At 34.5% G+C, this 18457-nt stretch overlaps 3 protein-coding genes across 3 annotated transcripts; all 3 read left to right on the top strand.

The window, feature by feature from the left end:
• The first annotated feature begins 346 nt into the window (after nucleotides 1–346).
• Nucleotides 347–3083, top strand: LOC110788376 (uncharacterized). Its single transcript, XM_021993010.2, has 3 exons — nucleotides 347–442; nucleotides 1405–1831; nucleotides 2615–3083. The coding sequence occupies exons 2-3, from the start codon at nucleotides 1409–1411 to the stop codon at nucleotides 2825–2827; spliced, it is 636 nt and encodes a 211-aa protein (XP_021848702.2). The 5' UTR covers nucleotides 347–442; nucleotides 1405–1408; the 3' UTR covers nucleotides 2828–3083.
• Nucleotides 3084–12000: 8917 nt separating this feature from the next.
• LOC130465599 (protein FAR1-RELATED SEQUENCE 5-like) lies at nucleotides 12001–13417 on the top strand. Its single transcript, XM_056834424.1, has 2 exons — nucleotides 12001–12124; nucleotides 12585–13417. Exons 1-2 carry the CDS (start codon nucleotides 12001–12003, stop codon nucleotides 13415–13417), a joined length of 957 nt encoding a protein of 318 aa, XP_056690402.1.
• Nucleotides 13418–16728: 3311 nt separating this feature from the next.
• Nucleotides 16729–18133, top strand: LOC110788399 (protein FAR-RED IMPAIRED RESPONSE 1-like). The gene is made up of 5 exons (XM_021993048.2): nucleotides 16729–17355; nucleotides 17567–17650; nucleotides 17721–17762; nucleotides 17848–17910; nucleotides 17999–18133. The coding sequence occupies exons 1-5, from the start codon at nucleotides 16729–16731 to the stop codon at nucleotides 18131–18133; spliced, it is 951 nt and encodes a 316-aa protein (XP_021848740.2).
• The last annotated feature ends 324 nt before the right edge of the window (nucleotides 18134–18457 follow it).

Raw genomic sequence — 18457 nt, 5'->3', positions numbered from 1 at the left:
AAGTTATGCAAGACCAAATTAATTATAATTTATATTTACACTCTTTGATTTCAAATTATTTTAGTAGTGCTTGCAATGTGTAACGTGTACTTAAAAATTTAGATGCCAAAGTCAAACTATTAAACTATACCTCTATAGCAAAGTCTTCACCACCCCTTAATAAAAATAGGCAAAGTATTCACCAAATACATACGTACAAGTATATACGGAGTATCTACGATCACAAATGCTGACAATTGTGATAAGCGATGACCTGCGTAATTCTTTATTTCGTACGAAGTACTTCGTATTTGTTTATTTTATTTTAAAATTACAATACCCTTTTTATTAGATCTATAAATACTCATTTGAAAGTTCGTCTTTAATCGTACATCATAAGCATCAAGTTACATTTGCAACCATTCAATCAAGATTTCTAGCTAGTCGATCTTTGAGTGTCGAGGTAATTTCTTCCAGCCTTTCTTTCTATTGTTTATTTATCGTATTATTATGGAGTACACTTTTCTTAATCCTTGTATAATATTTTTTTTTTTTGACTTTAATCCTTGTATAATATAAGTTGCTAATTACACATTAATATCACATGCATCAATTTGATTGTCACCGCTAGCACCTTTACACATTACTATTCTATACAACAAAATACTCGCTAGCTATTTTTTTTCCCCTTTTGAACAAAGTACACAAATGTAAATTAAACTTTTGTTACACGTTATTAGGGGTGTTAAAACAATCAGTCTGGATAGAATAAATGGACCGGAATGGACCAAACACTACAAAAATCTGTATTTTTTATGACAACCTAATAACGACGGGGATAACCACCCAACAAAGACGGGAACAACCATCGCAAATGTCTTTTACGACAGGTTAATGACGGGATTTTCCATTAACGACGGCCTCTTTTATGACGGGTTCGTAACAGAAAATCTCGTCGTTAATCAACAATTATTGGCCTTTAGCTCCCGTCGTTAATAGTACCATTTCTTGTAGTGAAACGTGCATGAGACAACCGGCCAAGTCTTTGAGCCGAGAAATATTACTTTTCAGTCTCCAGTCCTTTCAACCTAATGGGGGTTTCCTTAAAAGTATGAGGATAAACCACTTTAAAGTTAATTGATAAACCATGTAAATATATATTAGTTAGAATATTTTGTAATCTCCCATTTTAAGTTAGCTTTGCTTAACCCTAAATGAACGCAACTTCGAATTCAAACTTAAAGAAAAATAACTACGTAGTACGTACGTACACGGTACACGCACATATATTTGAACATTGTTTAGATATGCACATCTGGGTAACGATGAAACCTTGTACATATGCACATTTGTTGAAATGATATTAATTACAAATCGAACATGTACCATGACTTGATTTGGGTAATTAACATAATATACATCTAGGGAAATGGCGGGATCAAGTGAGATGAAGGGAGAAGAATCGAAACTGAGTTTCGAGGAACAAGCGAGTTTAGATGAGATAATCATGAACGCAAAGAAGTCGTTTTGCGCTGAGGATATGGTGAATCATTCCGTGGTTGCTGAAAACAAAGCCGAGGTTGCTAGTGGCCATTTGATCGTGTTAGGAGGCAACTTGAGTAACTTGACAAAAGGACCCCTGACCGTTCTCGATTCCAAGCTATGGGCGGGATACATTATCAAAGATTATCCAAATCCTCTTTTGGTGGGTACAAGTATCTTGCAATTGGTGCAAGTAGGCGTGTCCAATGATGGCCTCAAGGCGGCAGTGTTGTATACTGGCAAGAATATTGCTTGTGTTGATTGTGGGTGGCTCCTTGCTTGGGCCGACTCTCAGGGTAAGGGGAAAAGGGTAAGTACATAACGTTTCCGTCAATCTTTCCGGTTAAGAAGTGGTAAATATAATTTTTATTTTATTTTTATTCTTTTAGGTGGTTAAAAACAATTTATCAAATTTTTTAGGTGGTAAAAAACATTTTACCCCAATACTTTTTCAAAATAATTAATTAACCTTGTTTAAAGTATTTTATAGCACCTCATTTTATGTTAGAACTAGTGTGTGGCCCGGGCGTTGCCCCGATTTCTTACTTTTATTCGGGTTTATTTATTTTTATAATATGTGCACATATAGATAGAGTCTTTGTTGACATCAAATGACATCGAATTACGGTGGTGACACAAGATTAGTGGCCGATCAACAACTTTCCCAAATATGAAACCCCACATTCGAAAATCAAAACAAAGTTGGATACTTTTCTTCGAAATTAGTTGATTTATTACACCGTTTTTTGTTTTTTGTTTTTGAGGCTTAAGCAAGAAAAGTAATAACGGAACATTTATAAATTAAGTAATCATTACTTTTTTTTTTGCATTCACTTTTGTTTAATGTATTATTTAACGTCAAAAGAATATATATGTTTATGTAGAAAGATGTAACATAAGTTGTGGTTGGCTAAGATGGTAGGAAGTGACACGTATACATTCTTAAGAACGCCTTTTAATATATAAAAGGAGTAGTAAAGATTCCTCGTACTTGCTAGTTTAATACTCTTAATATAATACATTTATCACTAAGTAGTAGTACCATCGTCAACACACAACTTTAACTTATGTGGGTTATTATCGATTGACGCAGGTTTACGCAGAGTGTGGCCCAATAAGCAAATTCAACTGCCTCAACTGGGAAAGGATTGAAAAGAAATTGGATGACCCTTGTTGTCCGGCAATTAACCCCTATAAGGCCTCTGACGAACAAACAGGAACTTCAGTGATTGTTGGACTATCTGGCGTTGAATGGCCGTTGACGTATGAGACTCGAGACTTGCTTGCTGGAATCATATCTGGTTAAACAAACTCCGGCTCACCCCGCCCTGCCCTGCCCTGCCCTTCCCTGGCTACTAACATAAATATAATGAATATCGATCTTCACCTTTGCTACAAATTAATTACTTCACCTTTGAATTTTTTAATTTTTTTCCTATATACCTATTAGAGTATCTATTACTTATTGGATTAGTAACCAGGGATGGCATGTATCACCTTGGGAAAAATATACTTCTTATTAGACAAGCAAGACCATGAAATAGAAATTACGTTATTGTTTAGGTGCCAACTAGTTTAAGGCCGGTGCAACGCACGGCTACTACTAAAACAATTTATTATTTTAATAGTAACTAAAAGACTTGTGATATTAAGAAAACATGAAAGTAAAAAAGATATATGAAAAAGTATAAATTCAAAGTTGTGTTAAAAAAAAATATTCAAATGAACTAAATTTGCATATTACTATATAAAGTTAAAAATTATAGTTGTTTACTTGTATGTAGAACGATCTAACAACGTTAACCAAACCCCGAATGACTCAAAAGACTAATTTTCGAAAAGACCCGAGCATAACCGAGTTAGTCAAATACAACATATTTTGAATTGAGTAAAATCTTGATAAATAAACTTATACGTAGTATGTTAGTCTACTTACCATGTATTATTATTTTAATTAATTAACATTATTACTTGTCAGTTGCCATGTACGTAGTATTATATTATTAATAGTAGACTGACATTAGAAGTTCATTTATCAATATTTTTTATACTCCCTCCGTCCCGGAATACTTGACCTGTTTTCCTTATCGGGTCGTCCCTTAATACTTAACCTGTTTCTAAAAATGGAAATATTCTAACAATCTAATATATATATAAATAAAGGGGAGTTTTTTGGAGAGCAATGAGAGCGTACACATAGGATTTTCGTGTTACAAAATTAAATGGTAACGCCACCATTTTAAATAATAAAATAAAAATATAAAATTTTTAGATAAGTATTGAAATTTTCCATGAAAAAATCTTGAAAAATATAAGATAAAATTGAAAATTTCTTGAAAAGATAACTTTGTAAAGAAAAATTTTGGTTTAAAATAATTATGATTCCTTAGAGCATTATACTTGCATTCACGTTGGTAAGAGCAGTGTGTATATATGCTGCTATACATTCCTGGTGTGTGAGAAAACTAGCCCAAAACCGAACCCTAGCTCGCTCGTATGGATCCTCAGGCAGAAGCCTCGGCGTGTGAGTTGGCCAGGCCTCGTCGATGTATTCAAGTATGACCAAAGACTCAGCAAGAGGCTTGCCATTGTGTACCAAAACTGGCACCTTTTTGTGAACCGGGTTGTACTCAACCAAGGCTTGGCTCTTGTTTATAAGATCTTCCTCAATATACTAACAAATATTTTCGTACTGTGTAGGGTATTAACGTATACAAAATATATTTTAAGAATGATAGAGATAGGATTTCATGATTTTTTTTAACAAGTATTAAAAAAAAGTAGCCCTAATTGTTTGTTTATTGCTTTTTAATTAATAAATGATTTGCAGCCATTGCAGGTATATTCTCCATATAATGGTTTCATTCCGTAAAACGTTAGACTTAAAGAATTGTTTGGCATCGTCCTCATTGAAGAATTTTACATGGTGTGGATTCTATATTTTTCGATATAGACAATTTAGTCTATTACCTATCTAAGTCATGGCCAATAATATTTTTTGCTCTTGGACGTAGTACTATGTACTATTAAAGCTATGGTAAAGTTTATAACAATTATTTCATCAAGTTTACAATAAGGACATATTGTTTTTTACCACCTTAAAAAATAGAAATATTGCTTTTTACCACCTAAAAAAATAAAACTTGTATTTTACCACCTAAAAAAATAATAAAAGTTATTTTTTACCACCTAAAAACGAAAAATTGAAGAAGCCGTTATGTCCATAACGAGCCGTTATGAAGTTATTCTCTTTTATTGCTTCTTCTTAAATACGCATGTTAAAAAATACTGATTAAGAGACATATCCTCTTGCAGTGTCTTAAGAGCTAGGCACCTACCATTTCTTGTTTCTGTTCTTGCTGCAATCTCAAATCTCTCCGTAATTCCTCTGCTACTTTAATAAACAACCTATCTTTCTAGGTGTTGTTCTTGGTAGACTCAAATCACCCCGTTATTGCTCTACTTAAATGTGCTAAAGCACCTAACTATCTTTCTGGCTACTGTTCTTGATAGAATCTCATATCTGTCCGTAAGCAGATAGCAAAGAAAATAGGAAATTCAGCATAGCAAATGCAAAGTAGTAGCAATAGCATATGTCAACTCGAGGCAACTCACATGAGTAGTTGTCCCACGTAACGGTTTCTTCAACTTTTCCATTTTTGAGGTGGTAAAAAACAATTTTTATTGTTTTGTTAGGTGGTAAAATACAAGTTTTATTTTTTTAGGTGGTAAAAAACAAATTTTTGATTTTTTTAGGTGGTAAAAAACAATTTATCCTTACAAGGACAATAAATTATGGGATAAAAATCTGATGAAGTGTACCACCTACAAAAGGTGTGTAGCAATTTCATTATTAAGCATTATGATTTATAGGATTCTCATAAATTGTTGTTATGGTAAAAATATAGTGTACTTTTAAAGGTAAAATTTAAAATATAGATAATTAATAATAATGATCGATAGAATTGATGTTGACAATCATCTAAATTCTAAACCATCTGTCGTACATATCCTTATGATAATAACCCAAAAGAAAAAATAAACCGTGCATCGCACGGGCATCCACCTAGTATTATATTATTTCTCACTCCACCCCTATTAACCCACCTACCCCCTACTCCATACAAAAAATAATTAAAAATTCAACCCCTACTCTCCCCCAACCCCACCCTTTTACACATTTCCCACTAACTACATTAAAATAATACACATCTATGGTAATTAAAATATATTTTTATCTTAGTTTTCTAAAAAATATAATGTAATTTATTTATTTTAAAGTAAAAAAATAAAAATAAAAACATTTTGATGGGAAAAAATCGCACCAGGAAATGACACGTGTCATTCCTGATGTCTCTTTTAGTATATAGTGATAGATGAGCAGATATAGATCCACTCTATCTACTACGGAGTACATTATACTCCGTATTATTACATGTTTGGTGAAGAATTTGCCTTCTTCTTTTTAAGGGGCGGAGAAGACTTTGCAAATTGCGATAGGCAAGGTTATGAAAATCGTAAGATTCTACGATTTAAATATTGTCAACGATTCGATTTACGGTTCTACACGATTCTACACTTTTTTCTTGACTAGCGAAAACCTCATAAATTCAAATCACGTTGAGAAAGTTATTAATAGATAAATATTGTTAATTATTGCTTATTTAGATATTAAACAACTATATATTTAAATTATTAAGTTTTTTACCTATAATATAAGCATTTTAAATGAATTTTCAGAATACAATCTTGATTATCTTGTTCGTATAGAATCTGAATCTTACGATTCTACGATTCGATTTTCACGATTCGATTCTAATTGTCCCTTCCGATTCAAAGTAGAATCACGATTTTGATAACCCTGGCGATAGGGGTATTTGGCTTAATACTAGATTAAGAACTTTTTATTTACGGATTTTTCATGAAATACCCCCCGAATTTTGGCATAATTCACCAAATGCCCCTCGACTTTCAATAATACATAAAATACCCCAATTTCAATACTTAATACACCAAATACTAATACAATAGGTTGTCTAGTAATTTATATCGAGTTAAGCTAAATACCCCTTATACAGTAATTGGAGTAAAAAATAGGGAGATGAGAGCGAAACATGAGAGACTAGTGGTTTCTAGAGAGAGAAATAAAACCCTAAAAAATCTTTTGCCCCTTTCCCAGCTATGTCTTGCCTTATGGCGATGGATTTGCTCTGCAAATCCTTTCGTCTTCCTCCTTCTCTTCAAATCTAGCTGAGATTACCCATACTTGCCTAGCCTAAGGTTTATTAGTGGTAATTATGGCTTCCTTTGCTCCGTATTGGTGCCTCGATTGTATCGAGGTATGCCTTTCCATTTCCGACTATCATCGATCTTGCCTTCCCCTACAAGCCATTGATCATGATCCAAGGGTTGAGATTACTGTTGAGTCACCAGATCTTGGGGTTTTCAACCGTAATGATGGGTTAGTGGAGTTAATTAAAGAGTTTACTTCAATAAGGAGTATCTTATTAATTCGGCCAATGGGAGTAGAGATTGGTTCCACAAACCAACGATGATTTAATCAAAACTCTAACAAAACCTTATCTTGGCTATTTCTGGCACATGGAAGTCTAGCTCTTATCAAGAATTTAATTGGGCTATTTCTTTTACTATGTTGTTTCTTTAGATTTTTTCGCGATTTTTCAATGCATGCAATTTGTTTGTTTTTGTTTTGCTATTTTCTGTGATAGGATTACTATTGCGATTCTTCAAATTCGGTTTTGTTTTCTAGATCCTTCCTGTCTAATGCATGTAGTAATTAATCAAGGTTGTTCTTGTGTGTTGCCCCTTAATCTTCCTCATTACGCTTTCTGGCACTATAAATACCTGCATGTCATGTATGCAACTTGGAACGAGACTAATTTAGTTTTTGTACTTACAAAAGGTCTTGTATGCACAAGTTGTACAATAAATTTATTGTACACCAACATAACTTTTACCCAATTTTCTATAACTTTTACCCAATTTTCTCTAACTTTTATACTATTAAAAAATAAGTTGATAGATAATCATTTAAAAGGGCTAAATGATAAATTTTATACATTATTAGTGATTTTGAAGAAATACTTTTAATTAAAATGAAAAAATTTATTAGTAAAAAATAGATAACTTTTACGTATATAAGGGTAACTTTTATGCATTTTACGTTAACTTTAACTTCGGTGTACAATATTTATCGTACACCCATTGTAAATAAGAATTTGTGTTGTACTTATGAGTAGTGTTGCAAGTGTAGCCTCTTCTAATTACTACGTACATTAATGAAATTCTCCAGGTGTGTTTTTTTTCCAGTTTGTACTGTTATTGACCTGTCTTTCTCTTTTGAGCTGAGCTTTTGAACCTGGGTATCAGTTACTGGTATCTGATGAACAGTTTGTTAATTGCCTTGATCCGAGTTTTGGTGATCCATAACTTCCTTATTTGGCTCCCACTCAAATGGAGATACTTAATTCCTAGGATGATCTTTGTCTGGTTGAAGCTAAGTAAGCAGCCCCGGGTCCTGACATTTTGAGGGCCCTAGGCGAAATAAGGAATAAGGGGCCCTTCCGAAATGATATGTCTTTAATTGAAATGTTTTTTTTTTTTTTGTTAAATCCATTATATTGTTGAATTCAAAGCAATAAAAAAAATATCTTCTTTGCAGGATACTAGAATTCAAAATCCTGCTCTAGTCGATCTCTTGAAAAATTTCAATAAAATAAATACTTACTTAATTAGAAAAAAATTAATATGCATAAAGATATTTTTATTTTTTAAAAATAAAGGTTCCGTTTGAGCATATAAAAGTTTCAGTTAATTTTGTCATCATTAAAATTTGATATTTATTTTAAAGCTTATAGACCCATAGTTCATCAAATAAGCATTTATTTCGCCCACATATAGTTACAGCGATTAGAACTGAGTACTAAAAGTCAAATACTACGTACATAAACTCAATATAAAACTTAATTATCTTATAAAGAATTAAAGGACAAAGCTAATACAAATAAAGGGTTTAAATAATTGAGACACTATATGTAAAAAGTATTATAAATGAGAAAATTAATTGCTAAAAAATAAATTTAAATAAAAAATTACATAACAAGCTAACAAACACAAAAATAAAAGAGTTGAGCGAATAAAGGAAGATGGAAGTCAACAAGAAAAACAATGAAGGAACGAATAAACAAAATAATAAAGACATAGAGGGGAGTCGAACCCTAGACCTAAGATAGGTATCAAAATATTAACACTTACTTTCTACCAATGAGCCAAGGAAATAACATGTGTATTTAATGTATTGTTTATTACATGTAATTATTTATTGGATAGGCTATAATTTTGGTGCCCTTTCCGCCTTGGGCCATAGGCGGTCGCACCCCTTGCCTACCCCCTAGGGCCGGGCCTGTAAGTAAGTATAAGGTGGTCACCAGGTTTAGCTCCTATGATGCAGTTCGGGGTGTGCACAGGTCCAAACCCGGAACGGTAGACCGGAATTTTTAATTTTCTTGGACCGAGGACCGGACTGGAATCATTCGGTCCGGTCCCGTCCAAAACCGGATTTTTCAGGTCCGGTCCAGGTCTGGACCGGTTTGGACCTGTTTTATAATTTATTTTGGCATTTGCGAGTATAACTTGCAACTTTTGCCCTTTTTATGACGATTTTTAATTGGTATGATGTACAACCTGGAATATAAATTAATCTTTTAGTCACTAAATAATTTCAAATAAAAGTATATCTGAAGGTTTGTCATATAAATTTAAAAGTTGAATTTATTAATTAGTGATACTTAAGTAGCGCATCCAAAAGAAAGTAATGAATTTAAACAAGAAAAGTGAAAAGAAAGAGCTTCAACATCTGCATATCAACAACCCACCATCAATATCATTGCATAAATACCAAATGAAAAAAAACTGAAGTAAATAATGTCCTTGGTCCAAGTATGCATTTAATGTTAAGTCTAATAAATGCGGTTCAGTATTAATTAACAAGTTAATAATTCAGTGAGATCAAGTGAGCTGAATGCCTAGCTAGAGGCCGCTTCAGTTCAAGTGGAATTAATGATATTAATCCACAGCTTACTCTTGACTGAACCCGTAGGGTCACACAAATAGTATGTAAACGGATCAAGTATTTAATGGCATTAAATACTCCATCTATGGATATTCGGAATCGACGGATCTTGGTTTCAGTGGGAGCTGAGATCGTCAAAGGCAAACAATGAATACTCCGGAAACGATGATATTTCCGAAAACGGAAATATGGATCGTATCGGAAATATAAATATTATCCAATTCGTAGATGTTGCCGGAAACGGAAACATGGTACGTATCGGAAAATATTATCGGAAATGGAAATATTGCCGGAATCTGAAATATTGCCGGAAACGGAAATATTGTCGGAATCGGAAATATTATTGGAATCGGAAAATAATTCCGGAAACGAAAATATTAAATATTTGTTCGAAACGGAAATTAATTCTGGAATCGGAGATGTTAAATATTGTTCGTATCGGAAATGAATTCCGGAATCGGGAAATTAATCGGAAGCGCGTCGTACGAATTAGCATCGGACGAGACTTGCTAGACGAAGACCCAGCACGAAGCCAGGCCCGCGTCCAGCAAGCCTGCACGCCAACACAACGCAACCAAGGCCACGCCAGGCCCAGCGCAAGGCCAGGCCCAGCAGTTCAAGGCGCGCGCGCAATGGGGCAGCGAGCTGCGCTCGCGTGGGCTGTGAGGCACGCGTGGGCCGCAAGGCCTGCGTGGGCTGAGCGCCCGCAAGGGTGTGGCTCGTGTGCGTTTATTTTCGATACAAATCCTAAATCTAATGGGATTCGTTCAATGATTAATTCCTAATCCTAATAGATAGAATCAGTTTAAAAGAGTTTTAATAAAATTCTAATTAAGCTAATTAGTATCCTAATAGGATTCCAATTTCCTTTCCATACCCCTATAAATATGTGCCTAGGTTCACAATTTATGGACGAGTTTTTTAAGTATTCAGAGTGACATTTTGAGAGCAAAATTCAGTCATATTGTTGCCCATATTAGCAGAAAATTCCTAGTACCTTAAGGGCGATTCTAGTTGGTCAATCTTAAGGCGGATCCGCACGTGCTGTGGACTTTCTATGGAGGGACGACACTTGGAGTCCTAAAGACTTGTTCTTGTTCGGTTCCGGCGCTGCTAGGGAGGGCACGCTACAAAGTGTATGCATTCTAGACTAATTATTTGATTATGTGCAATTAATTTGAATCCTGACATATAGGTTTTTCCGCATGATTATGTTGTTCATATGTATCATAACCTAACAAAAACGAGTATTACTCGATGAATAACACATCTTGGTTTTAATAAGAAGTAGTACGTACTTCGTACACAAATAGTAACAAGGGAGATGAAAGAACAACTTTATTTATTTTTGTAATGCCAAGAAAGGTTCGTATACATAAGAGTATTAGCGTATGTTAAATTTTAGACTATAATATATTATTTTTATAAATAAACCGGGTCACCGGTCCGGACCGGAATTTTCCGGGTTTTACCCGGACCGGACCGGAAAACCGGAATCGATGTTTTCCAAGGACCGAGGACCGGACCGGAATCCTTCGGTCCGATCCGATCCGGTCCAATTCCGGTCCGGTTCCGGCCCAAATTCCGGTCCGGACCAGACCATGCACACCCCTAGATGCAGATCAAGCCTTCTTTTCTTGCTACCTAAGGACCTTTGTGTTCCCATCATTTATAGTTTATGCCTTCCCATCTCTAAATTGCCCCTGATTTCGTGAAAAAGTGGACATCCATTTTGTTCGTGAAAAAGTGGTGTTGGATCAGGTACGGGTGTTACATGTTCCTTCGCGGTATCAGTTTGCAGACATTTTCACTAAGGGTTTTCCTCGACAATTGCTTTTGGATCTTGGATCCAGTCTTAGCGTACAACCTCCTGCTGCTACGACTGCGGGTTGTGAGAGATAAAAATCTTGAAGGGTTTAATCTCTTAGGATATTGATGTATATTAGACTTCTAGTCATATTAGTGTTCCTAATTCTATCAGGACTCATACTGTAATCTCTATATATTTGATCAATGTAATACACTCCAATTCTATAATGATTTGATTACTAACAAAGTTGCACCATATGGGTTACACTTTGTTATTTTTGTGCAAGATTTGTCCCACATTAGTGTACCCGTACTGGAGCCCAAATTTTTGGCTGGATACCTATGCACGCATCTCAGCGTGCATAGGAGGTTAAACGACGTCGTTTTGCTTACTTACCTTCCAATCCAACCTTCCTTCCTTAGCGCCTCTTTCCTATTTTCCCTCTTTCCTTTTGCTTATTGATCAAGCTTAAATCTAGGTTAGTAATCACGCTGATTAATTCAAAATTTCTCTCTCCTCTTCCTTCTCGCATTTACGCAGTTTTCCTCTTTGAATTTCATTTATTCCAATCTCATCCATGGCTTCTTCTGTTTCTACATTAAGCTCTGTTCATGATTTTACTAGCAAAAGTTCCATTGATTCTATACTTGCTGAATTTAATGCTGATAATTCCTCAATTCTCTCTGCGTTGATAAAGGAATGTGAGTTTTGATTCAATTGTTTTTTAGCTTTTCTTTTGTTTTTGTAATTTGCGATTCTGACTTTCTGGTTTTTTTGCGATTCTGTTATTGCAATTTTGGTTTTCGATTCTGGTTTTTGATTCAATTATGCATAAAATCATTCTTATATTTGTTTTTTTTACGTTCATAGTTTTATTAGGTTTTAGTTTTAAAAATTGTTTATCGTTTTTTATGATTTTGAATTTTTCCAGATTCTATTATTTTCTGGAAAATTCACAGATTTTGTGTTTGATGATTTTGAACATATTTCACTTATATTATGAACATGATTTTTTTTATTCACTTTTGTGAATATTTTGTTGTGGTTATTACGTTTTTATTACAACACATGTATTGAAGTTTGTTATTATGAACATTTTGTTTTAATATGAACATTGTACATTTTAAATTGAACATCATCTTTACCCTTTATTTTTGACAGTGTCTAAAGAAGTAGTAGTGGTTGAAGAAGCATCTGCATCAGAATTAATGTTAAAAGAAGTTAGGAGGGATGATGAAGCTTATGAAATGTATAATGATTATGCATTTAGGAAGGGTTTTAGTATTCGTAAGGGATTAATTAGGACTAGTCGTAGAACTAGTTTGTGGATTATGCGCAGATTTCTTTGTTCTAATTCTGGCTTTAAAGATGTTAAGAAGGAAACATTGAGGAAGTATGAGAGGTCTAAATTGCGTACAGGTTGTACTGCTTTTATTCAGTTTTCTATTACCAATGATGGTTTTTGGACTGTGGTGAGGCATAACATGACTCACAATCATCATATGATTCCCGTTGACAAGAGATACTTGCTTAGGTCTCAAAGAGATATTACAGGGGAGCAGCTCAAGTATCTTAGTGCAATGAAAGCCAGTGGTTGTAGAGTGTCTGATGTGCTTCGTGCAATGAGAAAAGAAGTCGGAGGATCTCCTAATTTAGGGTTTATTACTGTTGATGCATCCAACGCTTTGGCTGCTGAAAAGGCAATGAAACTTGATGGTAAAGACAATAATCAGTTAATTAGGTACTTTGCTCAAAGACAATCTTCTGAGAGTGATTTTTATTATGATTTTGAGTTAGATGAACATGGACATTTAATTAGTTTCTTTTGGAGGGATGGAAGGATGAAAAGGGATTACGAATATTTTGGTGATTTATTGGTGTTTGATACGACATACCGGACAAATCGGTATGATATGATATGTGCACCATTTGTTGGAATGAATCATCATTGCAATAATGTTGTTTTTGGTTTGGGGTTTGGGGTTTCTGGTTAATAAGCGTATTCCTTCATTTATTTGGTTGTTTGAATCTTTTTTGCGATCAATGGGTGGTGGAATACCCCAAACTATAATGACAGATCAAACTCCTGCCATTGCTGCTGCTATTAGGGATGTGTTTCCGGGTGCTAGTCACCGTTTGTGTACATGACATCTTGGAGAGAATTCAAAGAAGAATATTGCTACGCAGAGAGCTATGAAAGGTTTTACTGAGTTGTTTAGTTATCTTCTGAAGTACTGTGATACTGTTGCTGAGTTTGAACATTATTGGCCAAGGTATATTTCCTTTTATTCTTATGTTCAATTCTTTATAAGTATTGTTCATTTCATAACATGTAATATTCATATTCATTTTAACTTTCAGATTCATTAAGAACTATAAGTGTGAGACGAATGTATGGTTGAATAATTTGTATGTGATTAGAGAGCATTGGTGTCGTGCGTATTCTAAGGATTCTTTCTCTGGTGGAGCTTTGTCTTCTCAAAGGAGTGAATCGACTAATAATTCTATTAAAGATATGTAATACCCCGAGTTTTTAAAACACGATTAATTATGCTTAATTATTTTTATTTAGCTTAAATCGTTTTAAACCCTAATATCGAACTTTATTTTAGTTAACGAAGTTTTATTTAAATTTTAAGATTTGTTACACGTTTTACTTTTCGGATTTTATAATTTAATTTTTATATTTACGAGCTTAAACGATCTTTTTAAATCTTAATTATTTTCGGATTTTTCATAATTTAATAACGTTCTTATTTTATTCGAAAACGAAATTTATTTTTCGTTAACGACACTTTTATAAAAGATTATTTTGAGACTTAGTTTTAATTAAACATTTCTATTCTAATTAATTTTCTAAAAACAGAAATTGATTTTCTGAATTTTGCCTAACTTTGGAAAATGACCAAAATGCCCTTAGAAGAGCCAAAATCTCATTTCACCTCTTCTCCTTGCTCTCCACGTACAAATGGAGTGAAGGATTTTCTTCCATCCCTCCTTCCCTCAATTCTGTCCAAATTCACTCCTTGGACCCCAAGCAAATTCCCTTCTTCTTCACTCTTCTTCACCCTATAATCAGACATAATTGCACCAATTTCCCCAAACCAAAATCAATTACCAAAACTGAAAATCTCATTATCTTTGTTGTCTGTGATTCAAACCACCACCATAGCCACCACCGATTACCACCTCGACCACCACTGCTCGACCACCGCCCCAGCCACCTTCAACCACCGCTCGCACCACGCCCCACCGTCTCCCCTGCTCTCTCCTCCCTCGCATACCCCTGCCTCCCCTGTTTCTTTTGTCTTGTCCTGCTCGCAACACCACCCTCGCCACCACCAACCTTCGCCGTCCCAAAGTTCTCGGCGAGCCACCGCTGCCTCCTCCCAGAACCACCCCAAGCACCCCACAAACTCCCCCTTGTTATTTCCCCTGTTTTGTGCTCCCCTCCCTCTCCCCCGCCGTTCTTCCACCGCAAAACAACCACCATCAGCGCCGCAGCTCCGGCACTGCACCTCCCAGCCATCGGCCTCCCTCCCTCCTCTCCTCTCCTCCTCCCCTTCCGCCCTTCGTTGCTCCTCTGCTTTGCACCCCCCCCCCCCCCTTGTTCGTGCGTTTCTTTCCAGAAAACCAAAACCAATATTTGGTTCTTGGTTTTACTCTTCTCAAAACCCACCACTAATTGGGCCCTTCTAAAGTGGGCTTTTGGTAAGAAACTAATTTTCTATTTCTGATTTTGTAATCTATTAATTTTCATGTTTTAATAAACTTTTATGATATAATTACTAACTAATAAATTGTTTAATATTTTCAGGTTTTATTATCGATTTTAATAAAATAAATTACTAGCTTGATTTATCAAAAACCGAATTTATATAATATTTTGATGTAAATCGACTTATGAAATATATAAATATATTTTGATTAGAATTTCGTTTAATAATAATGTTTTCATTAAAATTCGAAATTATACTTTTTATTAAAATTCGTTAATTATAATTTCATTACTTATAAAATTTATTATTTTTAATATATTGATTTTAGATTATTCATCGTTGTAGTATTAATTCTGTAATTTAATATTCTAAAAGAAATCGAACTTGGAGCTCAGGAAGAACGATCCATCAGACGGGAAGTATAAAACGACGGTTAAGGTAACGGCTATTGCTAGTACCCGCAATCCCTTTATAAATGTATTATGAAATTATGACGTTATGATTGGATTTATGAATTAAATGTTTTGACATGCTTTATGGATTGTGGGAATGAATTATGATTTGTTGAATTATTCTTTATAATATGATTTGATTGAGTTTTCTCATAAAATGATGTTTATATGATGCGTTGAATGAAATGATGTTTTATGGATCCCAGGATCTAAATGATGTTTTATGATTATAAGTTATGTTATTTCAACTGAAATACAAGCCAAGGCTTGGTAAAAATTACATACAACATGATAAATGAAAGTGAAAGACCTGGTTTGTTTGGCGGTATATAAACTATCATCTTCCTATCTACCGGTCATGCATGCACCACGGACACCTGTCCACCCATGGATTACGAGCCCAGGCTCCCATGGTTTATGAGCCCAGGCTCAGGGCCCAGGCCCCATGTTACGATGAGCCCAGGCTCTTATGGGCCCAGGCCCAGTGGAGAATTCCTTCACGGTTCGTACTTGCCGACAACTAGCATGTTAAATTGCAAAGTTTATGAATGACGTTTTCATTGAAAAGTTTATGAATGAATTTATTATGATGTTTTATTAAACGTGTTACTGATTCTATTCTCCCTGTGTTATTAAATAAAATGAGTTGAAATGAATTTACGTTGCTAGGGTAGTCGTTACTGAGTCTTCGGCTCACCATTTTGTTTTCCGTTTTAGGTACTGCGGGAATCGATGGAAACGCGTAGTTGCGAGGAAATTTCACTTTTATAATATTCACCTAGTTTATGCTTAAAGTTATAATAGTTTAATTAAAGACTTTTAGTAAGTTATGTACTTTTATTTTGAGAATACATAAAGGATTATTATATTAAATTGGAGGTTTTTATGGCGTATGTATGGTGTTGCCTTGTAATTTCCAAGAGAGAATTACGGCAGGTAATGTCCCGACCAAATTAGGTTAATTCCGCTGCTAATTATGCTTTAATACTTGAATTAGAGGTCGGGGCGTTACAAGATAGGTTGAGGAAGACATATGGTTTATGTGATTTTTATCACTTGTTTTTAGATGTTATATCTGCATGGCGAAGCAAAGAAAATCACCATGATTATCGTGTATTGAGGGGCAATCGGCATATGGCTTCTGTCAATGTTAGTATACTTGTGCATGCAAGGAAGGTGTACACTGGTTATCTATATGTGAAGTTTGAGGAGCAGTTTTTGAGAGGAATTTCATTGAATCAGGAACGTACATTTGAAGATGCAGAAAAAGTTGTTTATCTGTTATGGAAGCCTGCTACAGCTGATTTGATAAGGCATGAGGTTACGTTTAACAAAATTACATTTGAGTCTAATTGTACATGCAAGCATTTTTCTGAAGTGGGTTTATTGTGTTCTCATATTCTTCGTATATATAGTATACATTGTGTTGCTATGTTACCTGAGCAATACATTTTGAAGAGGTGGACGAAAGCAGCTATGTGCAGCGCTGTTGTGGATGAACAATCCTCCAAAGAAAACGTTGTTCCCGCTTCTGTTTGGAGATTTCAAACTATGAGGAAGTTTGTTCATTTGGTTACATCTTGTCAAGATTTCCTTGAAGCTAGAGTAGAAATTGATACCGCATTTGATTTGTTAAGGCAAAAGGTTGAGAGTGTTAGGGGTGCTATTGATTTTTCAGAGCCGGTTGAGGGCATTGATGTTCATGGTCACGATGGAAATGATGGTCCATCCATTAAAGATCCAAAAAGCGTAGGAAAAAGGGTGAGACAAACGAGAGGCCTAAGGGTATTGTTGAGAAGGAGTGTAACAAAAAGAAGGCTTGGAGGAAACGTGCTGAAAAACATGCTGAAAATGTTAAAGCTAAAGCCCAAGCTTCTGTTCAGGTTATTTTTTTTACATGAATTTCTATGTTGTACATGTTGTTTTAAAAGTTGAACATTGTTTCTGAAAAGTTGAACATCAAATTTTTTAGGAGTTTGATGCTTTGGGAAATCCTCTCCTTTATTCTCATCCAAGTTCTGGCTCAGAGTTGCGTGTATTAGGTTCATCCCTTGAGGTTAGTGTGTGAATATGAATAAAAAAATAGTTTGAGAATATGCCTAAATATATTTCTTTATAATGTGTAGAAAGGTATTTCTGGCAAGAGTGTAGTACCTGATTCTGTTCAGGTATTATCTTATTTATGAACATTGTTCTTCATAGTTTGAATATTACATTTGATTAATTGAATATACGAATTTGATGCATATGTAGGAGGATATTTGTGGTAAGAAAGCAATACCAGATGTTGTAGACTCTTTGAAATATTTTGTCCAGGTATTTGAACATATATGTCTTACTTATGAACATTATTAGTCATATATTGAACATTGTTTTCTAATATTTTTTGTTTTTGGTAATGTAGGGTGGTTTTGGTTCTCAATCTAAGAAAAGGAAAGGAATATATTCGGCATGCGCTCCAATTTCTGCTAACACGGAATTGAATTCTCCTGCTGCTCGTGTATCGCTTTATGATGAGATTATGGCCAATTTTGATTAATAATTTGCGTGATATGTAATTTCCGATATTTTCTATTTTTTGAATTTCATATGTGATACCTTTGATTAACTCATTTTTCGATTTATGTTAAACATTGGTTTAAGATAATTTTTGATGTTTCTTACAGCATTGTTACTATATCATGTTTTATTTGAACATTTGGTGTTTATCATTGAACATTTTAAATGCGAATTTGAATAAATGAAAATATAACCCACAAATAGCCTTTAACTATATGTACTTAATTCGAAAATTGTTTCAAACCAAACATTTCACTAAACATGTCAATTAGAATGTCATATCAAATCTACATAAACTATAAAC

This window comes from Spinacia oleracea, chromosome 1, assembly GCF_020520425.1.
Source record: "Spinacia oleracea cultivar Varoflay chromosome 1, BTI_SOV_V1, whole genome shotgun sequence".
Taxonomy (NCBI): Eukaryota; Viridiplantae; Streptophyta; class Magnoliopsida; order Caryophyllales; family Amaranthaceae; genus Spinacia; species Spinacia oleracea.
This window is presented reverse-complemented; position numbering and strand designations above follow the sequence as displayed.